Source organism: Hippopotamus amphibius, chromosome 11 (assembly GCF_030028045.1).
Source record: "Hippopotamus amphibius kiboko isolate mHipAmp2 chromosome 11, mHipAmp2.hap2, whole genome shotgun sequence".
Lineage (NCBI taxonomy): Eukaryota > Metazoa > Chordata > Mammalia > Artiodactyla > Hippopotamidae > Hippopotamus > Hippopotamus amphibius.
Window position 1 is genome coordinate 3,560,348 of NC_080196.1, and position 17,782 is coordinate 3,578,129.

Sequence of the window (17,782 nt, forward strand, 5' to 3'; positions counted from 1 at the left end):
GTTTAGGCTTGTTACGTTAGTCGTTCTGAAGCCCGCTCTTTTGGCCCGTCTGGTGTTGTGTGATTTGGTCTTCCTTCTGGAGCCGTGGGGAGCTGCCTCTGCTCCCTGGGGCCCGGGTGTCGTCCAGGCGGGCTGTACTTCCAGATGAAAACCGGCTGACATGGTCCGCCCCTCGGAGCCTTGGGATCACGTATTGTGAGACGGGGCTGTGGAGAGCCTGCCTGGTACCCAGTACAGATGCTCGGGGGGACAGGATGTCACTGTAGGAATCGGGTGAGAGGGACTTAAGCCCCACCTCTCCCTAGGAGTCTGCTGAGTGGAGAAAATACTAGAGTTAACCTTTCTGGCCTAAGGACTTGGTACAAGGAAACCTTTTGGGAGAAAGCATGAGATTGATTTAACTGGAATGCTTTTAAGGAGCCTGAAAAAGTTGATGGTTCTGTGGTGGCTGGGCCGGGGTAGAAAACAGGTTCCCTACCCTAGAGAAATAAGAGGTTGAAATTGTGTGGGGTTTTTATGTTAAATGAAATTATTGGGCCTTGAGGTATAGTGATAAAAGGACTTAAATTTTTCAAGAGAGCTTAATCGAGATGAGTTGTGCCAGCTCTGCGCCGGTTTCACAGTTTCTACCTGTAGGCGCGTGAGCACAGGCGGCCTGGAAACATTACACACGAGGGAACGTTCCTTCCCTGCTCAGGTTCGTGGAAAGCTCTCTGTATAATTTTTATCGAATTTGAAACATTTCAGTAAATTATTTCTTTAGATACTTTCTCTGTCACTCCCTCCCCTTGGGGACTCCAATTACATGTATATTTGGCCTCGTGAAACTGTCCCACAGGTCACTGGTGCTTGGTTCACTTTTCCTCCAGTATTTTTTTTTTCCCTTCTGTGTTTCATTTTGGATGGTTTTCATTGTTGTACCTTTAAATTCATTGATCATTTTTTTCTGCATTGTCCAGTCTGCTGTTCCATCCAGTGTTTCTTTTTCACCCCATTTTTTAGTTTCAGATAAAAAAGACAGGTAGTGTCTTTTTATAATCTTCTTTATCTCTGCCTAACATTTTCAGTCCTTCCTTTAGCTTTTTGAACATATTAAATATCATTATCTGGAGGTGAGGGTAGGGAGAACCTTAATTTGGATCTTCTTTTAGCTGAAATGCAACCTGTAAGAAACTTTTGACAAGCAGAGACCAGAACTTTATCTAAATTGCTTCCCTATCTGTCAATTGTTTTTAGAAGAAAAAAGCATCCCTGCAACCACTTCTTAGAACCGTCTTGATTTGTAAGCAATTTAAACTCTAACGTAGATCTGTGTAGAGAATGTCACTGTAGTTTTGAGTGTATATGTGTGTGGGTGCTGATAATTTTGTGTTTTCTTTGTGAGTGGAAAAGGAAAACAATTCAAGCTGGAAAATATGCTTAAATACTTATTTTTATAAATTTTATTAAAGAATGTTGTTACACCATAAAAAATATCATTATCATACATATTTTAATGTCATTTTCTACTAGTTCTGTCATCTGTGTCATTTCTTGGTGAATTGCTATTTCTCTCTCTCAGCTTTATGGTTCTTTCTTCTTCTTCTTCGTTGCATGCCTGATAGCTTTCTATAGGATGCCCGACATTGTGAACTTTTCCTTGTAATGCACTGTATATGGCTGTATTCCTAATAATCTCTCTGAGCTTCGTTCTGGGGTTACTTGGAAACACTTTGACCCTCTTGGGTCTTCTTTTTAAGGCCAGTTAGGCAGGACCCGTGTAGGGTTTCAGTCTGGGGTTAGTTCTTCCCACAACAACTTAAGGCCCTTCGTGGTACTGTAACTGGTAACCCATGAATTATGGGGCTTTCCACGAGGCTGTTCGGGAGCTGGCACCGTCTGGTCCTTGGGAGCCCTCAGCATGATTCCTGCGTGTCCTTTCGCGTGGCCCAGGCCCTGGCCTGGGGCGTGTCCTCCGCGCACCTGCGCTGACGTTTTCAGTTGGGTTGAGCAGTATCTTCTGCAGCTCTTCAGTCTCCTCTCTTCCCCTCCGTCCTGCAGACTCTCACCACTTGACTTGTCCGGACGCCCAGCTGTTTCCTCAGACTGGGAGGACTTCGGAGCTCTTCCTGTGTTCTCCCCCATCCTGCCCTGCCACCCGGAGCAGTATTAGGGCTCACCCCTCAGGGATCAGCGTCCTTGATTACCTGATAGCCAAGGTCTTGCGTGGCATTGTTCCAGATATTCTGTCTTAAATTTTTATTTTATTTTTTTTAGATTCTTGAAACTAAAAAGGGGCTGGTGTTTTCCTTTTCAAAGAAGACTTTGGGAGATAGATAAAACCCTAAAGATGCATTGTTTAGATCTGGTTTGCAAAAGGATAACCTTTTTTTTTTAGAACAATCAGTGAATTGTGGTTTCGTGGGTCTCTTGAGATAATTGAACTATGTGGTTTACAATCTCAGGTTGTTTTATGAAGTTAATCTCCTCTGGGGTGACTTCAGGTTTAGTTGGTGGTGGTGTTGGCCGTCTCACTTAGCAATCACGTAGTTGGAATTATAGTTTACAGTCATGTTCAGAGTGGAAGATTTTGTTTTTGTTTTTCTCCCTTTCTCTGCTTTCCTCCCTCCTGGCCTCCCCACTTTGCTGATTTCTCCCCTGTGGGTTCGCAGTTGGTTCCACTAAGCTCTTCAGACTTTAAATCCAGAACGAGGTTTTGTAAGGACCCGTCAGATGTATTCACCAGCCCTGATGTAGGGACTCTTGCAAGTCCAGTGCCCCGGGCTTGGCTTTCCAAGCCTAGAGCTCTTCAGAGCTGCAGCCCCAGGCTCTCCTTGGTGGCGGTTTTTGTCACCCTTCTTTCAGCAGCGTGGAGCCTGTTCCATTCCAGCTTCTGGCTTCAGGCTTTTAGCCTCGCTCAGATCCCAGCCCGCAGCACGTTCTCATGCAGAAGGCTGGCTCCTGGCATCTCTTCCTGATCGCGGACCCCGAGTCCAGCGATGCTATGCCTTATCCCCTCTCTCTGTTTTTCTGTTCTGTTTCTCTTATCTTTGAACTTGGACTGTGCCTTTTCGGTTTTCTCTTTTTTTTCCATACCTGTCGTTGTGCGTTAGGAGAACAAGGAGGCCCATGGTGCCTCGTAGTGCGCTTTGCTTGGAAGCCGAGTTAGTGCGGGTTTCATGGTCTGCTCCAGTCAAGGGCAGCGTTGGACTTCGCTGCCCAACTCCTGGCTTTGAATTCAGTCTTGGCGCTCACTGACTGTGTGAGCTGGGGTTAGCTATGTGAGCCGTCTCCGCCACAGCGCCTGCGTCTGTGAGATGGGAACAGTGCAGAGGATGGTGCAGTGTTCCTGGCAGCCCAGCGCGAGTGTAAAGGTTCAGTTGAAGGACCACGTTAATTGTTTAGCATAGCGCCGTAGGACATAGACACAGATGTCGATGATCTTAGCATGCCCTTGGGAAATGTTTTTCTTCATATTTTTGTAGGAACCTGCGCGAGTTTAGGTCACGGTCTGTTTTTCAACGACATTCATTTCAAAAATCACCCTCTGAGTATTTAGGTTCTTTACACAGTCTTCCTCACTGACTTGTCACCCAGACTCTGCGAGACGAATAGTATTCTTACCTTGAACAAAGGTGAGGCAGAGAGAGGTTGAGGAACTTGCTCGAGGTCACTTGGCTTCAGGTGGCGGAGCTGGATTTGGTCACGGGTCAGTGGTGGCTCTTTCCGTGCATGGTGGAGCCACCCACGCCTCTGTGATCAGCCGCGGAGGGTGGGGAGTGAGCCTCCCGTCTGCCAGGAGCAGTCTCTGTCTGTAGAACCCGCCCCGGCAAGTGGTCGGGGGAGGCTTGAGGGCAGAGGGCGTGTGGCTGTGGCTCTTGCCCGGGGCCAGGTTCCATCAGGCTGTCCCCTCTGCTGCCTGTGTTGCCGGAGCGTGGCCCCTTATCCCAGGGCCTCGGACCCCACACCCAGATTTCGGATGAGGGGCATTAAATTGTGCAGCACTCCGTTTCTGACCCCACTGCGAGGTAGAGAAACGCTGATATCATTAAGATCCCAGCCCTAAGCAGGAGGAGTCCTGCATGTGGGAGTCTGAAACAAGGATCTGTCTCACTGCTCTTTGCACCCAGCAGAAGGCTCCTAACTGGGGGACCAGTTACACCGTCAGCAGTGGTGGCAGGAGTTGCTAGCCTCTTATTCTCCCCCGACTGCTTTGTATCTGTCTCGGCAGAGGAAGGCATTGTGGCTGAAACAGAGCCACAGCTTCTGCCGTGGGCTATGGGGGTGCCACACCAGAGCTTTTATCACCTTCCCTCCCTCTGGGAGAGGAGAGAGGTGGTGTTTAGCGTGAACTTTGTAGCTGGAATGACCTTGTTCCACCGAGCTGTCTGCAGCACTGCACTTGGGCCTGTGCCCGTGTGGACACACAGTGTGTGTGGCACTGAAGCCCCACGGCGCTGGCGTTGCGGGGTTTGTGGGGCGTGGGGTGGCGGATGAGTTGTGGGTTGTGAGGGGCTTCCTGCTGCTGATGAGGTGGGCTTCGGAAGTGGAGTGGACGTCACGTTCCTGCGTGGATGCTGCAGGCCTCACCTGCACCGCCTCTTCCTCGTTACTGCCAGCCGTGCAGCCACTCAGAGGGGAAGACGCTCCTTTCCTTTGCCCGGGGACAGACCAGAGACGCAGACAGACAGCCAGGGCCAGGCGGGCAGCGGGAGGCCGGGGATCGTGTCCACGGTGCTCAGCTATGCGTTAGCCAAGTGGGAGCTCGTGAGGAGGTCAGGCCGGACAGTCTCGTCTCAGCCGAACCCTGAACCTGCGCTGGGACCTGAGCTCTGGTTTGAGTCTCACGCATAAGTTGTGTGGTCCTCGCCCCCTTGGAAAGTACTGAGCCACTAGGAGTGCAAAGTGGTACAGCTTCTGTAGAGGACAAGTGGCAGCATTTACTAAAGCTCCAGAGGCATTTACACGTGGACCAATGGGGAGTTTGTTGCAGTGTCACTTTCTATAGCAGAATAATGGATATAACCCCAGCATATTCAGTAAGGGACTTTGTATACGAACATGCCCTAGCTGCTTGCTGGGACGCTGGGCAGGAGTAAGAAAAGGAATTGGGGCGCGGGGGGAGGAGGCGGCGCTGCTGTTTGTCTTCAAGTGAAGAGACCTCCAGAACATGACATTAAGTGAAAGAAGCATCGTGTGCAGTAATGTGCTGTGTTTCTATGTAAGAAAGGAGGCAAAAGAGAGGTGCGTGTTTGCATTTGCTTACGTCTGCCAATAAAAAGGAAACCCTAGAAATTTTCCCAGAAGGTTTCAAGAGGAGGCAACAGGCCAGGGCCAGGTATGCGAGTGGGATTTCTAACTGATGCCTTGTTTTTTTTCCAGTTTTATTGATATATAATTGACATGACATTGTATTAGTATACGACATAGTGATTGGATACCTGTGTATATTGCAAAATGATCGCCACAGTAAGTTTAGTTAAACATTAGTCACCTCACATACTTACAGTTTTTTTCTTGTGATGTCACTGGTGTCATGTTTATACAGGGAAATGTATCCTCTTACAGTGTTTTGATTTTAAACCCTGTGAATATACTTATTAAAATATTTTTTTAAGAAAGCTAGAATAGAGCAGTATTGAGAAATGTGAAACAATGCCTGTCCGCTGCTTGATACACATTCATTTTCAAGGGCTGTGGGTCCGATTTAGATTGAACAGAAGCAGAAGAGATAGAGCTGTCAGGTGCCTCTGACACTGGAGACCAGGAAATTTCCCTGGTTAGGTTGTGCTCACCTGGCATGTTCCCAGTTTTTAAGTACTTCTTTTTAGCCAGAGAGCCACCTCCATCCTTTTTCTCCCCCGCTTTGCTTTCCTTCCTTGGGTGCCTGCCATGTCCTGTGCAGAAAGCAGGGGAATTGGAGTTCTGCTACACTCAGCTGTTTCTCGAGCACCAGTGAGGGAAACCCGTTGAAACTTAATGCCCCAGAGCAGCCGTTAGTTGCATATCTGTGTAGCCAAGATGGACACGTCTCTGCTGCAGTGGAGGGTAGCTTTGGTAGCAGGTATGAAATCACCGGGATACACTCTGGTCCGAGTCATCAGCCTTCTCAAATTCAGATTCTAGCAGCTCTGGGAGGTGGTCCTGGTCGCGGAGCCCCATCTTTAAATGTGAGGGGTATGGGAAGCAGAGGGCGAATCCCTTGATGCGTGAATGAGTCAGGGAGTTCAAGGCTGTGTGGTGTTGAGATGAGATCTGTGACGAACGTGGGTTGGGGTGACGTGGAATGACACCTAATGTGTCCTGTGTGGGGTGTCAGGCCCTGCGTAGGCGTCAGGGCTTGGTGGGAAGAGACCCGCGCCCCCACCCTGCCCCCACACCATGGCCCTGGGGGGTCTTGCCTGGTACCTGGAGCGGGCGAGCTGCAGTGCTGCTGTCCCTGTGCCCCTGGTTCCCTGTGGCCGGTGGGACTGGCTGTGTCCTGACGGAGTCGGGAGAATTCGAGTTCTCACTCCTCCTCCACTTGGGCTCACATCACTATCCTTTTTTTTTTTTTTAATTGACGTATAGTTGATGTATAACGTTGTGTTAATGTCTGCTGTACAGCAAAGTGATTCAGCTATACATATATATATTCTTTTTTTATATCCTTTTCCGTCATGGTTTATCATAGGATACTGACTGTAGTCCTCTGTGCTGTACGGTAGGACCTTGTTGTTTATCCATTCCGTGTATAATAGTTTACATCTGCTCACCTCCCCCTCCGCCTCCCTCCCTCCCTCCTCTTCCTTGGCAACCACAGTCTGTTCTCTATCACATCACTACCCTGAAGGAGTGCTCACCAGCCATTTGTGGGGTCCCAGCTGAGGGAATGCTCCTAGACGTCGGGCTCTCGGCACCTTCCTTCAGGAGAGACAGCAGAGCAGGTGCCCGCATCTCCAAAGAGCACCTCTGCCTCTGGGAAAACCAGGGCTCCGGTAGGCTCTTTGCTCACAGCCACTGGATGAAGCAGCTGTCATTGTACAGCATGGAGGTGTGGCAGCTGGGCTCAGAGACGCTGACTAACCTACCCGAGGTTTCACAGCAAAGAGGGCAGGAAGCTGAGACTTGAATCCAGGTTTGGTTTATTCTTCTACTTGGCTCTAGCTTAAAAATTAATATATAATTTTTGACAGCAAAAATTTTAATTTTGCTTAATCTCACAGGTTTCTGAGACAATTTTTTAAAAGCTCTGAACTTCATTTGTAAATATGATTTAGTAAATTATTATATCCAAACCAAAAAAAAAAGCACCACATAAAACAGAAAAAAGAAACAACCAACTTTGGCATTATTTTCCATTAGATGTGTAATACATGTGCATTTAATTTCATTTAAACTAATCACCAACAAATAGATTAGTCTAATGCGTAATGAATCCATATGATTTGGACATGTTTACAAAAAACTTCCCTCTATTAATGTGTAATTCAAAATGCCTAGTTCTTAGTGGATTTTTTCACAGACTCCTGATACTTGATGTGTGAAATAAGCCATACTTAACAGTTTTTAGCAGGTTTTTCAATATCGCATCCTTGATACACACTGCATGTCAAGATGCTTTTTCAATCTGCTATGATAATCCTTACTATGATTTTGAGGTTATAGGGAGAAAACAAGAAGAACGTGTATATTTGGAGTAATAGAAGAGTAATTGTTAAATGATTCTACCACCAGCAATTAAAAAGATTACTGTTATGTGTCAACGTAACGAAAGTTTAAATTGTTAGAATATGTAAAAGAATATGGTATTTTCACAAAAATTACACAGTAAGTTTTAAATAATGACTGTTTATGTTTGAAGTACAGCCATAGGCTTCTCAAAAATGGGACTTTGTGTATTTTGCAATTTTCCTGTTCATGTGAAAGAAGAATTTAAGAACTGAAGAAACCCTTAAGGTAGGAAAAGGAAGTGAATGCTCACGGATTGGGCATTCTTCAGGGGTCATAGGTTTACATAGGATCTGGGCAAAGGATCTGAGGAAGTGAAAGCATCAGAACTTCCTATTCGCACTGGACACAGCTTTGCCCGTCTGTGTTTTCTGGGTAAGTTTGTGCGACGCTCTCAGTGAGTTCTGCCCCACAGCTGGGTGATGGTAATCGTCTCGAGTGTTCAGAGAGACTTCTGCCGACTTCCCTACCTTGTCATACTTTGCTGGGTGCATTTTTCACTGCGGAGCCATTACTTTCATTGCTCTTGGAAGAGACACGCCTGTAGGATGGTTGAGCAAAAGGAAACCGAGGGCCGTGGGGACGAGGCTTCATCCAGAGAGTGAGGTTTGATGCAGCCAACACGTGGACATTTTATCTTGAGAATTTAGTCAACATTAAAAAAGTTTTAACCCAAAGTTATCATTTTTTGTAGTTTTAGGAGTGGTGAAGCCAAAGCCCTTTGGGAGCAGAAGGTTCCTGGAGAAGGGCAGAGAGGGCCGCACCCTGTTAAGTTCAGTCCTTGTGCTTCGACAGCACCAGCAGCTCGGATGGGTGTGCACGCTGGAGAGGTCGAGTTCAGGCTTAAAAATCACTGATAATAGAGTTACTTTAATCAACACTTGTAGAATCTGAGGGTTATTAATGTTTTTAAATTGCTTTGTCTCTGAGTGGGAGGAAGCTAAGATTTCTAGGGGTGAGGCATAAAGTTATATAACTAAACTCTATTTATTTAGCATGCCCAAAGGAATATAATAAGTAAATACAAGGAAAATTAATTTGTGTAGACTGTACCTAACTTTGTTCCAGGCACTTAGTGGTGTTTGCTCGTGTATGAAATCGTCATGTTAACCCTGAGAACTTGTCTTGCTTTTGGTAACATTTGATCCAAGCATAAAAAGCCATGTATACAGAGTTTGTTTTTCTAAATTGTTTTCAGAAAGTTGATCTGTGCTTACCTGTCAGGAGTTACAAAAAGAACGATAAGGGTGGTTTTATCTGCCCGTCCTCTGCGCTCAGTTATACATCCCAACACTTTAGGCAGTTCTGTTTGCCAGTGGGGTTGTCTCTGGAGCTTTTTTATAGGAACATCGGGAAGGGGTTGTTGGGCCCAAAGGTGGACGAGCACAAGGTGTGCAGGTCCCTTCTTTGCAGAATTCAGCGGCAGGTAGGCAACTGCTCTGCACGTAGGTGCTTCCATGCAGAAACGTCAGGGGACCTGCTGACGCTGCCCCAACATCTACCTCTTCTCCCCTGGTTGAAAAAATACTGGCGAAATTTCCTCAGTAATGGCAACAAATGAACTGTTGACGTGTGCAGCAGCATGGGTGAATCTTAAAATAATCACGCCTCTGAGTGAAAGAACCCGGACAGAAAAAGAGTACATTCTGCGTGAGTCCCTTTGTATACGGTTCTAGGCAGTGGCAGCGCGCCTGTCGTGACGGAGAGGAGGTCTGTGGTTGCCTGGGGCTGGGGCTGGTGAGGAGAAGGGACGGGGGTGGTGGGCAGATGGGGAGCCTTACAGACAGGGCCCGAGGAACCTTGGGGGGTGATGGACACGTTCCTCATCCTGACTGTGGGGGTGGTTCCTGGGTGTGTACAGATGTCAGTGCGTATCAGACTGTGCACTACGTGTGTGTGCAGCTCAGTGTTTATCTGTTACACCACATGTATAATAAAAGGGGGAGATTGTATGACGACTGTAAAGAGAAATCAGTTGTCACTTGCCACTGACAGCAGGTAACTAGAAGAATAAATGCAACTAAAACGGAACAATGAAAGAGAAACCTAGCTTCTCCTATATCATTTTGGGCATAGGAAGAGCCCCTGTGGTTCATAACTCTGTTCGTATGTGATTTTTGATTCTTGAAATATCTTTCTTGACGGGCAGGAGATTATGTTTTAATTGTCAAGAGCAGGAGTTTTGGAGTTGGGCAGCCCTGGTTGTGACCTGGTTGCCTGTTAGCCATGTGCCTGAGGGCAGGACATGAGACCTTTCTAATCGTTTCGCCCGTCTGTGAAATGGGATGGTAGAGGCATAGTAAGTGCTCAATAAATGGAAGCACTCTTTGTTATTTTTATTCAGTGCCTGCTCTTCTGGGTGTGCTCGCGGTGGGCATCTGGCTGCTAGGTGCCCTCCTACTCTGTCTCTTCGTAGTGACCTCTGCTCTTTGCAGGCATTAGTTGTTATGAATTCATTAGTCTCTGCCTTTGTTAAACAATAGTACCCTTGTTGGTAAGCGCTGTATCTGTGATTGCTTATTGAGAAATTCATCCTGGCATTTAGATGTACTGTTTGGTGTGTCTTGGACATAAGTATATTTATTATTCATCTGTAGGAAAAAATGACTTTTTTTTGGACTTTTTAAATGTATTGCTTAAATTTAGCAGCTCTTTTGTTTAACCTTTTATTAGCTCTTATAAACTTAATAAAAATTAATATACTTATGGAAGTGAAAGTTGATTACTTTATCTTAAATTAGTCATATCGTTAATACGTAAGTTTGAAGAACAATATAGTAAAAATATTTTTTCTTTAACTCTGAAAAGATGTCATTTTCACATGTAGAAACTAGCAGAATTCCCTGCTTTCCCATGATCTTGACCTAATTTTTTCCTCTGCCAGGTGGCTGCAGGGATTTGACAGGTGATGGATTTGGTTTTAGAAGGTTCTGGAACTACACAAAGTGTTTTTCATATTGGAGAAGACGTGCCCAGTTTTTCACAAGTTTTAAGATTTATTGCCTCCCCCAAAAGTGTCACACATTAATCTGTTTGGTATTTATTTTACTCAGAATGTAGTAATTGGTGTCATTGGCCGAAGGGCAGATTTGATCACGGGAGAGGCAAGACTGCCTTTAACGCTCCATGTCTGTTTTCCTTTGGCATCTTTGCAGGACTGGACATCAGATGGGTGGACTGCTACTTTCCTTTCACTCATCCTTCCTTCGAGATGGAGATCAACTTCCATGGAGAATGGCTGGAAGTTCTCGGCTGTGGGGTGATGGAGCAGCAGCTGGTAAATTCAGGTAGAAGAGAATCCAGCTCCTATTTACAGGCTCTCGTGAGGAGTCGTGCCTTCCCCGTTAACGGCACCTACGTGCCCATGTGCACGCACACTTATACGCTCCTGTAGGACCAGCCTCTGTCTTTCTCTCCTTGTTTTGCCCCACAGACTTCTCTCTGGCACTTCACTCTGGAAGAGCTTTGTCTCATGTCTCATTTTGCAAAGGCGTCTTGGTTTTGGAGCTCTTCCTTGTCAGTGCTCTGCGTTGGGTTTGTACTTCGTGACTTCGTATCTGTTGATGGGCTGCTTTGTAATTGCCTACAGGCCTTTGATGTGTGTCCCAGGAGAGGAGCTTGGCTTCCAAACTATTTAAGAACAAAGCCAACGTATACTCCCTGTTTTGTTCCTACTGCATTTGAAAGAGTGCCCGCAATTCAGCAGGTATTTCATAAATACACTAAAAACACAATATGAAAATACTTAGGCTAGTGTTTGGTGGTTTGCCACCCTCGGCCTTGGCAGTGCCACCTGATTGGGGGGAAGGCGGAAAATGGGGGCCTGATGAAATTCTACCAGTAAGTACTGTAGGAACTCAAGAAGGATCTTTCCAGCTCTTCTCTGCAGGACCACTGCTTAATAAAAATAATTATTTCTAGGAATTCCCTGGCGGTCCAGCGGTAGGACTCTGTGCTCTCACCACTGGGGCCTAGGTTTGATCCCTGGTCGGGGAACTAGGATCCCATGCGCCATGTGGCACAGCCAAAAAAAAAAAAAAAGATTATTTCTCAACTTAGTTTCAGAGCTGTGGGTTTTTTTTTTTAAGCCACTATCTGAATTTAAGTTTAAAAATACTTTTTTTGGAGTGTAAATCCTCTGTGGGAGGTCGGCTGAGATTGGGCATTTGGGGAGGGGTCACTGCACGAGCATGGTGGGGGGGAGCTGGTGTGAACGGTACTCCCCCCACCCCCCCGGCCATCCCTCCTGTAGAAGGACATGCACGCTGTGGCCTGGGAGGTGGTGGCTTTGGTTCAGGGCTGGACACAGGCCTCCTGGCCTCCTGCTGCAGACCGGAGGAGAGTGGTCCCTCTGGGCGACTCAGAGCTGCGGACGGACCCTGGGTAAGGTCGTGGGGTTAGGGTGCGTGGGAGGAGTGAGACAGGAGATGGGGCGGCCGTGAGCGCGGGAGCTGGTGCTGCCTGGGCTGGGAGACCGGGGGCCTGACCTCCCTTCCTCCTCTTCCCTGGGGGCCCGGGCCCCTCGGCTCACAGGCTCCTCTCCACGCAGCCAAGCAGGGCTGGCGGGAGAGCTGGCACCGCGCTGCACACGCGCTCCTCGGATGGTTTTCCGATGTTTGAAGGTCTGTCCTAGAGAAGAGCGAGCAGTGAGGTCACAAACGAGGGCCTGTGAGCAGACGTTGGGCTTGTGTGTCTGAAGCAGCAGGGGTTCTGTCAGTTGACTGCTGTGTGTCTTCAGGCAGATTGCCTAACCCTGCTGGTCTCGGTTCTCGATGTGGCCCTCAGAGTTTCTGTGCGAGGCTTAGTGGGGTGATGCGTGTGACCGGCTCAGCAGAGGGTCTGGCACGTAGAACACATTCAGTACAAATTAATCTCTGATGTTGTTAAACATTTTTTTTTTCAAATGGTGTGAGCCATGTATTAACAGACAGCTCCCTTAGTTGAAAATCTTTAAACACAGGCTGCTCGGCACGTCATAGAAACAATTTCTAGCAGATTGGAGCTAGATTTCCTCTTTGATCTCAGTCATCTTAGTATCTGAGATTCCAGGTTGAGTGAATGATGTTAGAGGGGAAGGAAAATCGGGAGCAGTAAGAAACAGAAAGATCACAGAGATGTGTGTGTGTCTTAGTAGAAACCAAAATACTGGAAGCAAGTATGTCAGCTTTAATCTCTTCTTGAGTAGGAACTAACTTCAGATACTTCTGTGGTGTTTTTGTTTGTTTTGCTTTGTTTTTTTTTTTTTTAGACAAAATGTTTGCAGGAATCCCAGGCTTCCTCCCGGAAACACATGGTGTCAGGACCCAGAACTCAGATGGCAAATCTGGGGGGGCGGGGGGCGGGGGATGAGTTACATACAGCTGTCACTGGGAATCGTGCTTCCTTGGACGCTTCCAGCATCCTTGGTGGGTTTTTATGAGGTTTGTTCACACGATAATTGGCTGAATATAGTCTCTGAAACGGGTTTCCAAGTCATCACTGCATGTTAACGAGACTGCTGTTCTGCAGTTAGATCAGCACGTCAGGTAGTTCTTGGAGGAAATGGCAAAGTAAAAAAAAAAAAGAAGACACCTAAGATGCAGATGTGTCTGAGAGGAATTCACCGTGGTTGTAGGATGTGCTTTCAGTTGCTAGGAAATGGTACACATAAAATTTAAATTAAATACCTTGCAAAAGAGAGAGAGACTAAAGAAAAGGAAGAAGAGATGATTTTATAAAAGAAATTCTATGTGGGCTTTGTTGTTTGAACTTGAAGATATGACAGAGTTCTTCTCCATATTCTCAGACTTGAACGTGTTTTGACGTCTGTAGTTAAAATGCCTAAACTGTGTGCCTGGCAGCCACTAACCACAGACACATCTGCAAGGGCAGCTCACTTTCTGTTTCCTGATTCCCTGTGGGTGGCGGAAGGCTGGTCTGGGCACCTCACGCCTCTGTTCAGTTTGCCTTTCTTGCTGTCTTTCCTTCTGCATTTTCTCTCCTCCCCTTTCCTTCCCTCCCCTGCCTTTTTTAATAAAACCTCTAAGAAATGCTAAAATTGATGGCTATAGATTCTCCATCTTTACGTCCTTACAGAGGTGCAGCTAGATGCTGAAAGAGCTGGCGACCAAAGAGGCTGATGGGGCAGTGATACCGGCAGATGACAGCCGGGCCCTGACCGTGTGCCAGTGTGCCACTAAATGCCCTAGAGGCCTTCTTTCATTTAACCTTGACAGCAGGGCTCTGGGTGGATGCTGTTGTCACCCCCATTTTATGGAGCCTCAGAAGGGCGGTCAGGCTCGAACGGTGGCTGCGGCACTTGCCCAGATCCTTCTGACGATAGTCAACTACTGTGTTCTGCCCCCCGCATAGTGAATTGCATGATTCTGAAGTGGCCAGAAGCTCCTTTCAAATGAATGATTCTGCCTGACGTAGCATGGAGAGCTGGAGCCAAACGAAACAACAGCAGAGAAACTCTGTCCTGTAGCTATTTGTTACCCCCGCAGAGGGGCTCTGCCCCCATGTGTGTTATCTCTGTGACCGAGTGCATTTAATTAAAAGCATGAGATTAGAGTCCTCATTTGAACAGGCAATGGAAACACTTTATTACACATTTAAGTCAACTATGGCATGTGTGTGTTTTGTGCATAGAATAAGACAGGGCTGTTCCAGAGAGCTTAGAACATTTTATTTCCTCCTTAAGTTGTAGCGCCTTTGCCATTGCTTTCTGACTGCTTAGATTTGGTCATTGTGACGTGGGTGGTGACAGCTGTCAGGATGATTTGATTGTTTTTCCCTTGAGGAGGTGTTTTGAGGACGATACTGAGTCACAATCCAAATACTACACACTTTTTTCCCATTGGGCTGACTCAGGCTGCTGTCTTTCCAGGTAGAATACGGAGCAGGAACATCTGAAACCATCACCGGGAGGACTGTGGGCTGTGATCGTGCCCGGAGGGAATACCATTTATTGAGCCCCTGTGAAATTTAGAAGATCGTACCTAGGCCAGGGAGCGGAAGAGTCTCCATCGTGGACAATAACTTTTTAAAAACGGAATCACCTTCTTTACCTTTTCATTAAAAAAATTTTTTTTTTTAATTTTATTTTTTATTATTTTTTTTGGGGGGGGTACACCAGGTTCAATCATCTGTTTTTATACACATATCCCCGTATTCCCTCCCTTCCTTGACTCCCCCCCCTCGAGTCCCCCCCACCCTCCCCTTTTCATTAAAATTTAAAACTTGACTCTTTGGGGAAAACCTTATAAATAAGTACATGAAGAGTTTCGAATTTTAAATAATCATTCTTTTGTTCATTTGTTTGTCAGATATTTCTTGAATTACTTCTAAGGCTATAGAAAAGCAAATAAGCATTGTCCTTGCCTTTGAGAATAGCACAGCACACACAGACATGAACATAAATGGTCAGAGTGCCCTGTGGTCAGTATTTGTAACAGAGGTACGGTGGGCAGGATGGGGAGGAGCGAGGGATTGGGGAAGATTGTGACAAGCCCTCGTCCTGGTTACACTCAGGATGGAATGCTGGTGATGTGCGTATGTGAAACGTGCATGCCAGAAGAAATTACGTTCCTGTTTGCAAAAGGTTATCTTCTCTATCTTTGTTTGCACGCCTAGTTGGCATGCCTACGCTTCTTATCCTGTCTAAGTGTAAATCTGTTTCCAGCCTATTCCTGTCTTCGGTCGACAGCCTCTACACACACTTATATCATTCAGTGTTATTGATCTAAGTTGGTGAACTTCCAGATGGCACGGGCCAAGACCGTACCAGCATTGTGTTATATACAAGCAGACACGCCACTCATATACTTAGCATCTTGTCTGTGTAAAGGCACTGTACTAGACAAAGAGGAAGACACAAAAAATAGTTAAGATGGGACTTCTCCCTGTAAAACTTGGGGTGAGGTAGGGGAGATAAGAGTGTGTAATTAGAACATGAGCTTACGTGCCATTCGTGAGACGGGGCTTGGAGATATGTGAGGAGGGAACTCTGTCCATCAGTTAGGCCACTGGAGGTCTAACTGATGACACCATTGAATGATCTTGGCACTTCTGTCAAAAACCAGTTGACCATTGATGTTTGGGTTTATTTCTGGACTCTCGGTTCTGTCCCGTTGTTCTGTGTTCCTGTCCTCGTGTCCACACTGTTTTGATTGCTGTAACTTTGTGGTAGGTTTTGAAATTGGGAAGTGTGAGTCCAACTTTGTTCTTTCTCTACTCGTTCTTCACTCTTTGTCATAACATGCTTAAGTCTCCCTAATTAAAAAATAATCTTCTTCCTTAAAATTTTTCTTCATTGAAATACTTCATGCTGTTACTCTATCTGCCTGTCTCTGTCTCTGTCTCTCTGTCTTCCAGTCCTTTACCATATAGATCAGTCCAGTGTCCACTGCCCAGCGAGGAGTTAGGACATGACACAGTTGAAGTCCCCTGTGTCCCTCCCTGTTAGTACTTTCCCTCCCTCCCACCCCCACCCCGTGAGCAATCACTATTCTGAATTTTGTGATACTACCTTGTTTTTCATTGTTTTTCTGTGCATATTGTAAAACAAGCTAACTTTCACCAGCTTTTATGCTTTAACAAATGGAATCATGCTACCCATTCTCTCATCACTTTAGTTTTCCATGCAGTGCTGTGACGTTCATCTCTATTGTCTTGTGTAGAGTTTAGTCCATTCATTTTTCACTGCTTAAATTCTGCTGGGTGAATATGGCGTACTTTATTCATTCATTCTTTAATGGACATTTGACTATTTCCATTTTTTTCTTTTTTTTCTTTTTTTTTGCTGTTACAAATGCTACTCGTGCCCATCTTTGTGCATCTTGCATGTATAGGAGTAAGAGTTTTTCTGAGGTATGTGTTGTTTAGCCGTGGAATCGCTGAGTCAGCACTTCTGAGCCTCTTCAGCTCTGTTGGTATTGCCAGGTGTTTCCCAGTTTGTTGAGCCTTTGCATGGAAGTTCTTGTTGCTCCACATCCTCTCCAGCACTTGACTTTGTTCAACTTATTTGGCTGGTCTGGTGAGTTCAGAGGCGTCTCTCACTGTGGTTTCGTTAACATTTAATTGATTGCTCTTGAGGTTGATCAGTTTTATGTATTTGTTTGACACAGTTTTTCTTTTGCTCATTTTGGGGCAGCACTTATTTTTCTCTTTGTCTTTTTCTAGTTGATTGGTAAGCATTCATCACTTATTTTGAACACTAATCATTGTCATTTTTATATATTAAAATTGTATTCTCTAGGTTTGTGGCTTTTTTTTTAATAAAAAATTGCTCTTTTATGAATGGAATATCTATATTTCTTACTTGAGTAACTTTAGGTTTCCTTATATAACATCATTCTCCCAAAAAGTCACTTCGTCAGGGAATGTGAGTGGGTGTAAGTTGACAAGTTCCGTAAAGATAACCCTTCTGCTTGTCATACTTGATTCTGATAGTTTAAGGCTCTGATGTGATTGCTATATCATTCATATTTTCAGCCTGGGGATTCTGCATATCTAATGACTTTCAAACATCTCCCCTCTCTCTCCTAATGTTCTACCAGGTCTGGTCCCGCCCTTCTGGGATGCTCTTGTTTGACTAGGAGAGGCAGCTTGGAGCTTCCTTGGGGACTCCAGTTACACTGTTTGCACAGAATTGGATTTGTTTCCTGGTATATTTTGTAGTTCTTTCTGATCCTGCTTAGAAGCCCTGCCATCCCCTCCAGTATTTCTGCTATTGTAATAAAAGCAAAGCTTTTGGCGACTTGATTCAGGCTGTGGTGTGTGATATTTCTGATGTTTTGGTAGCTGTAGCATGTGTTGCATACTGTCTGTGGCATTATTCCTATACGTGGGAGACTTGCGGAAAGCAGAGATTCTATCCCGTCTTATTTTCGTCATCTAAGGTCTTGGATATTTAGCACATATAAAGTAATTGTCCTTCCCCCATCAATGTGGACTTAATTTTCCATTTTCAGCTGTTTTCCTTTTTCCTATTGTCTCCTCATTCCTGAAGCAGTAATAATAATAATAATGCAATCCAAACATTAGCTTTTAACCTTTTGAAGCTGATGAAATAGTTTGTGAGTTTCTAAATGAAAGGTTTGAATGAGAAAGA

At 45.7% G+C, this 17,782-nt stretch overlaps 1 protein-coding gene across 5 annotated transcripts in view; it reads left to right on the plus strand.

Annotated features, from left to right (window-relative positions):
• Nucleotides 1–17,782, plus strand: part of FARS2 (phenylalanyl-tRNA synthetase 2, mitochondrial) — a 361,327-nt gene that overhangs the window by 103,917 nt on the left and 239,628 nt on the right. For 4 of the 5 annotated variants that reach the window (XM_057699088.1, XM_057699087.1, XM_057699086.1 and 1 more), the window contains one exon: nucleotides 10,845–10,976. The exons of the other annotated variant lie outside the window; for it this stretch is intronic. In XM_057699088.1, the coding sequence (XP_057555071.1) occupies nucleotides 10,845–10,976 (132 nt within the window). The remainder of the gene's footprint in view (nucleotides 1–10,844; nucleotides 10,977–17,782) is intronic. 5 annotated transcript variants of the gene reach the window in all.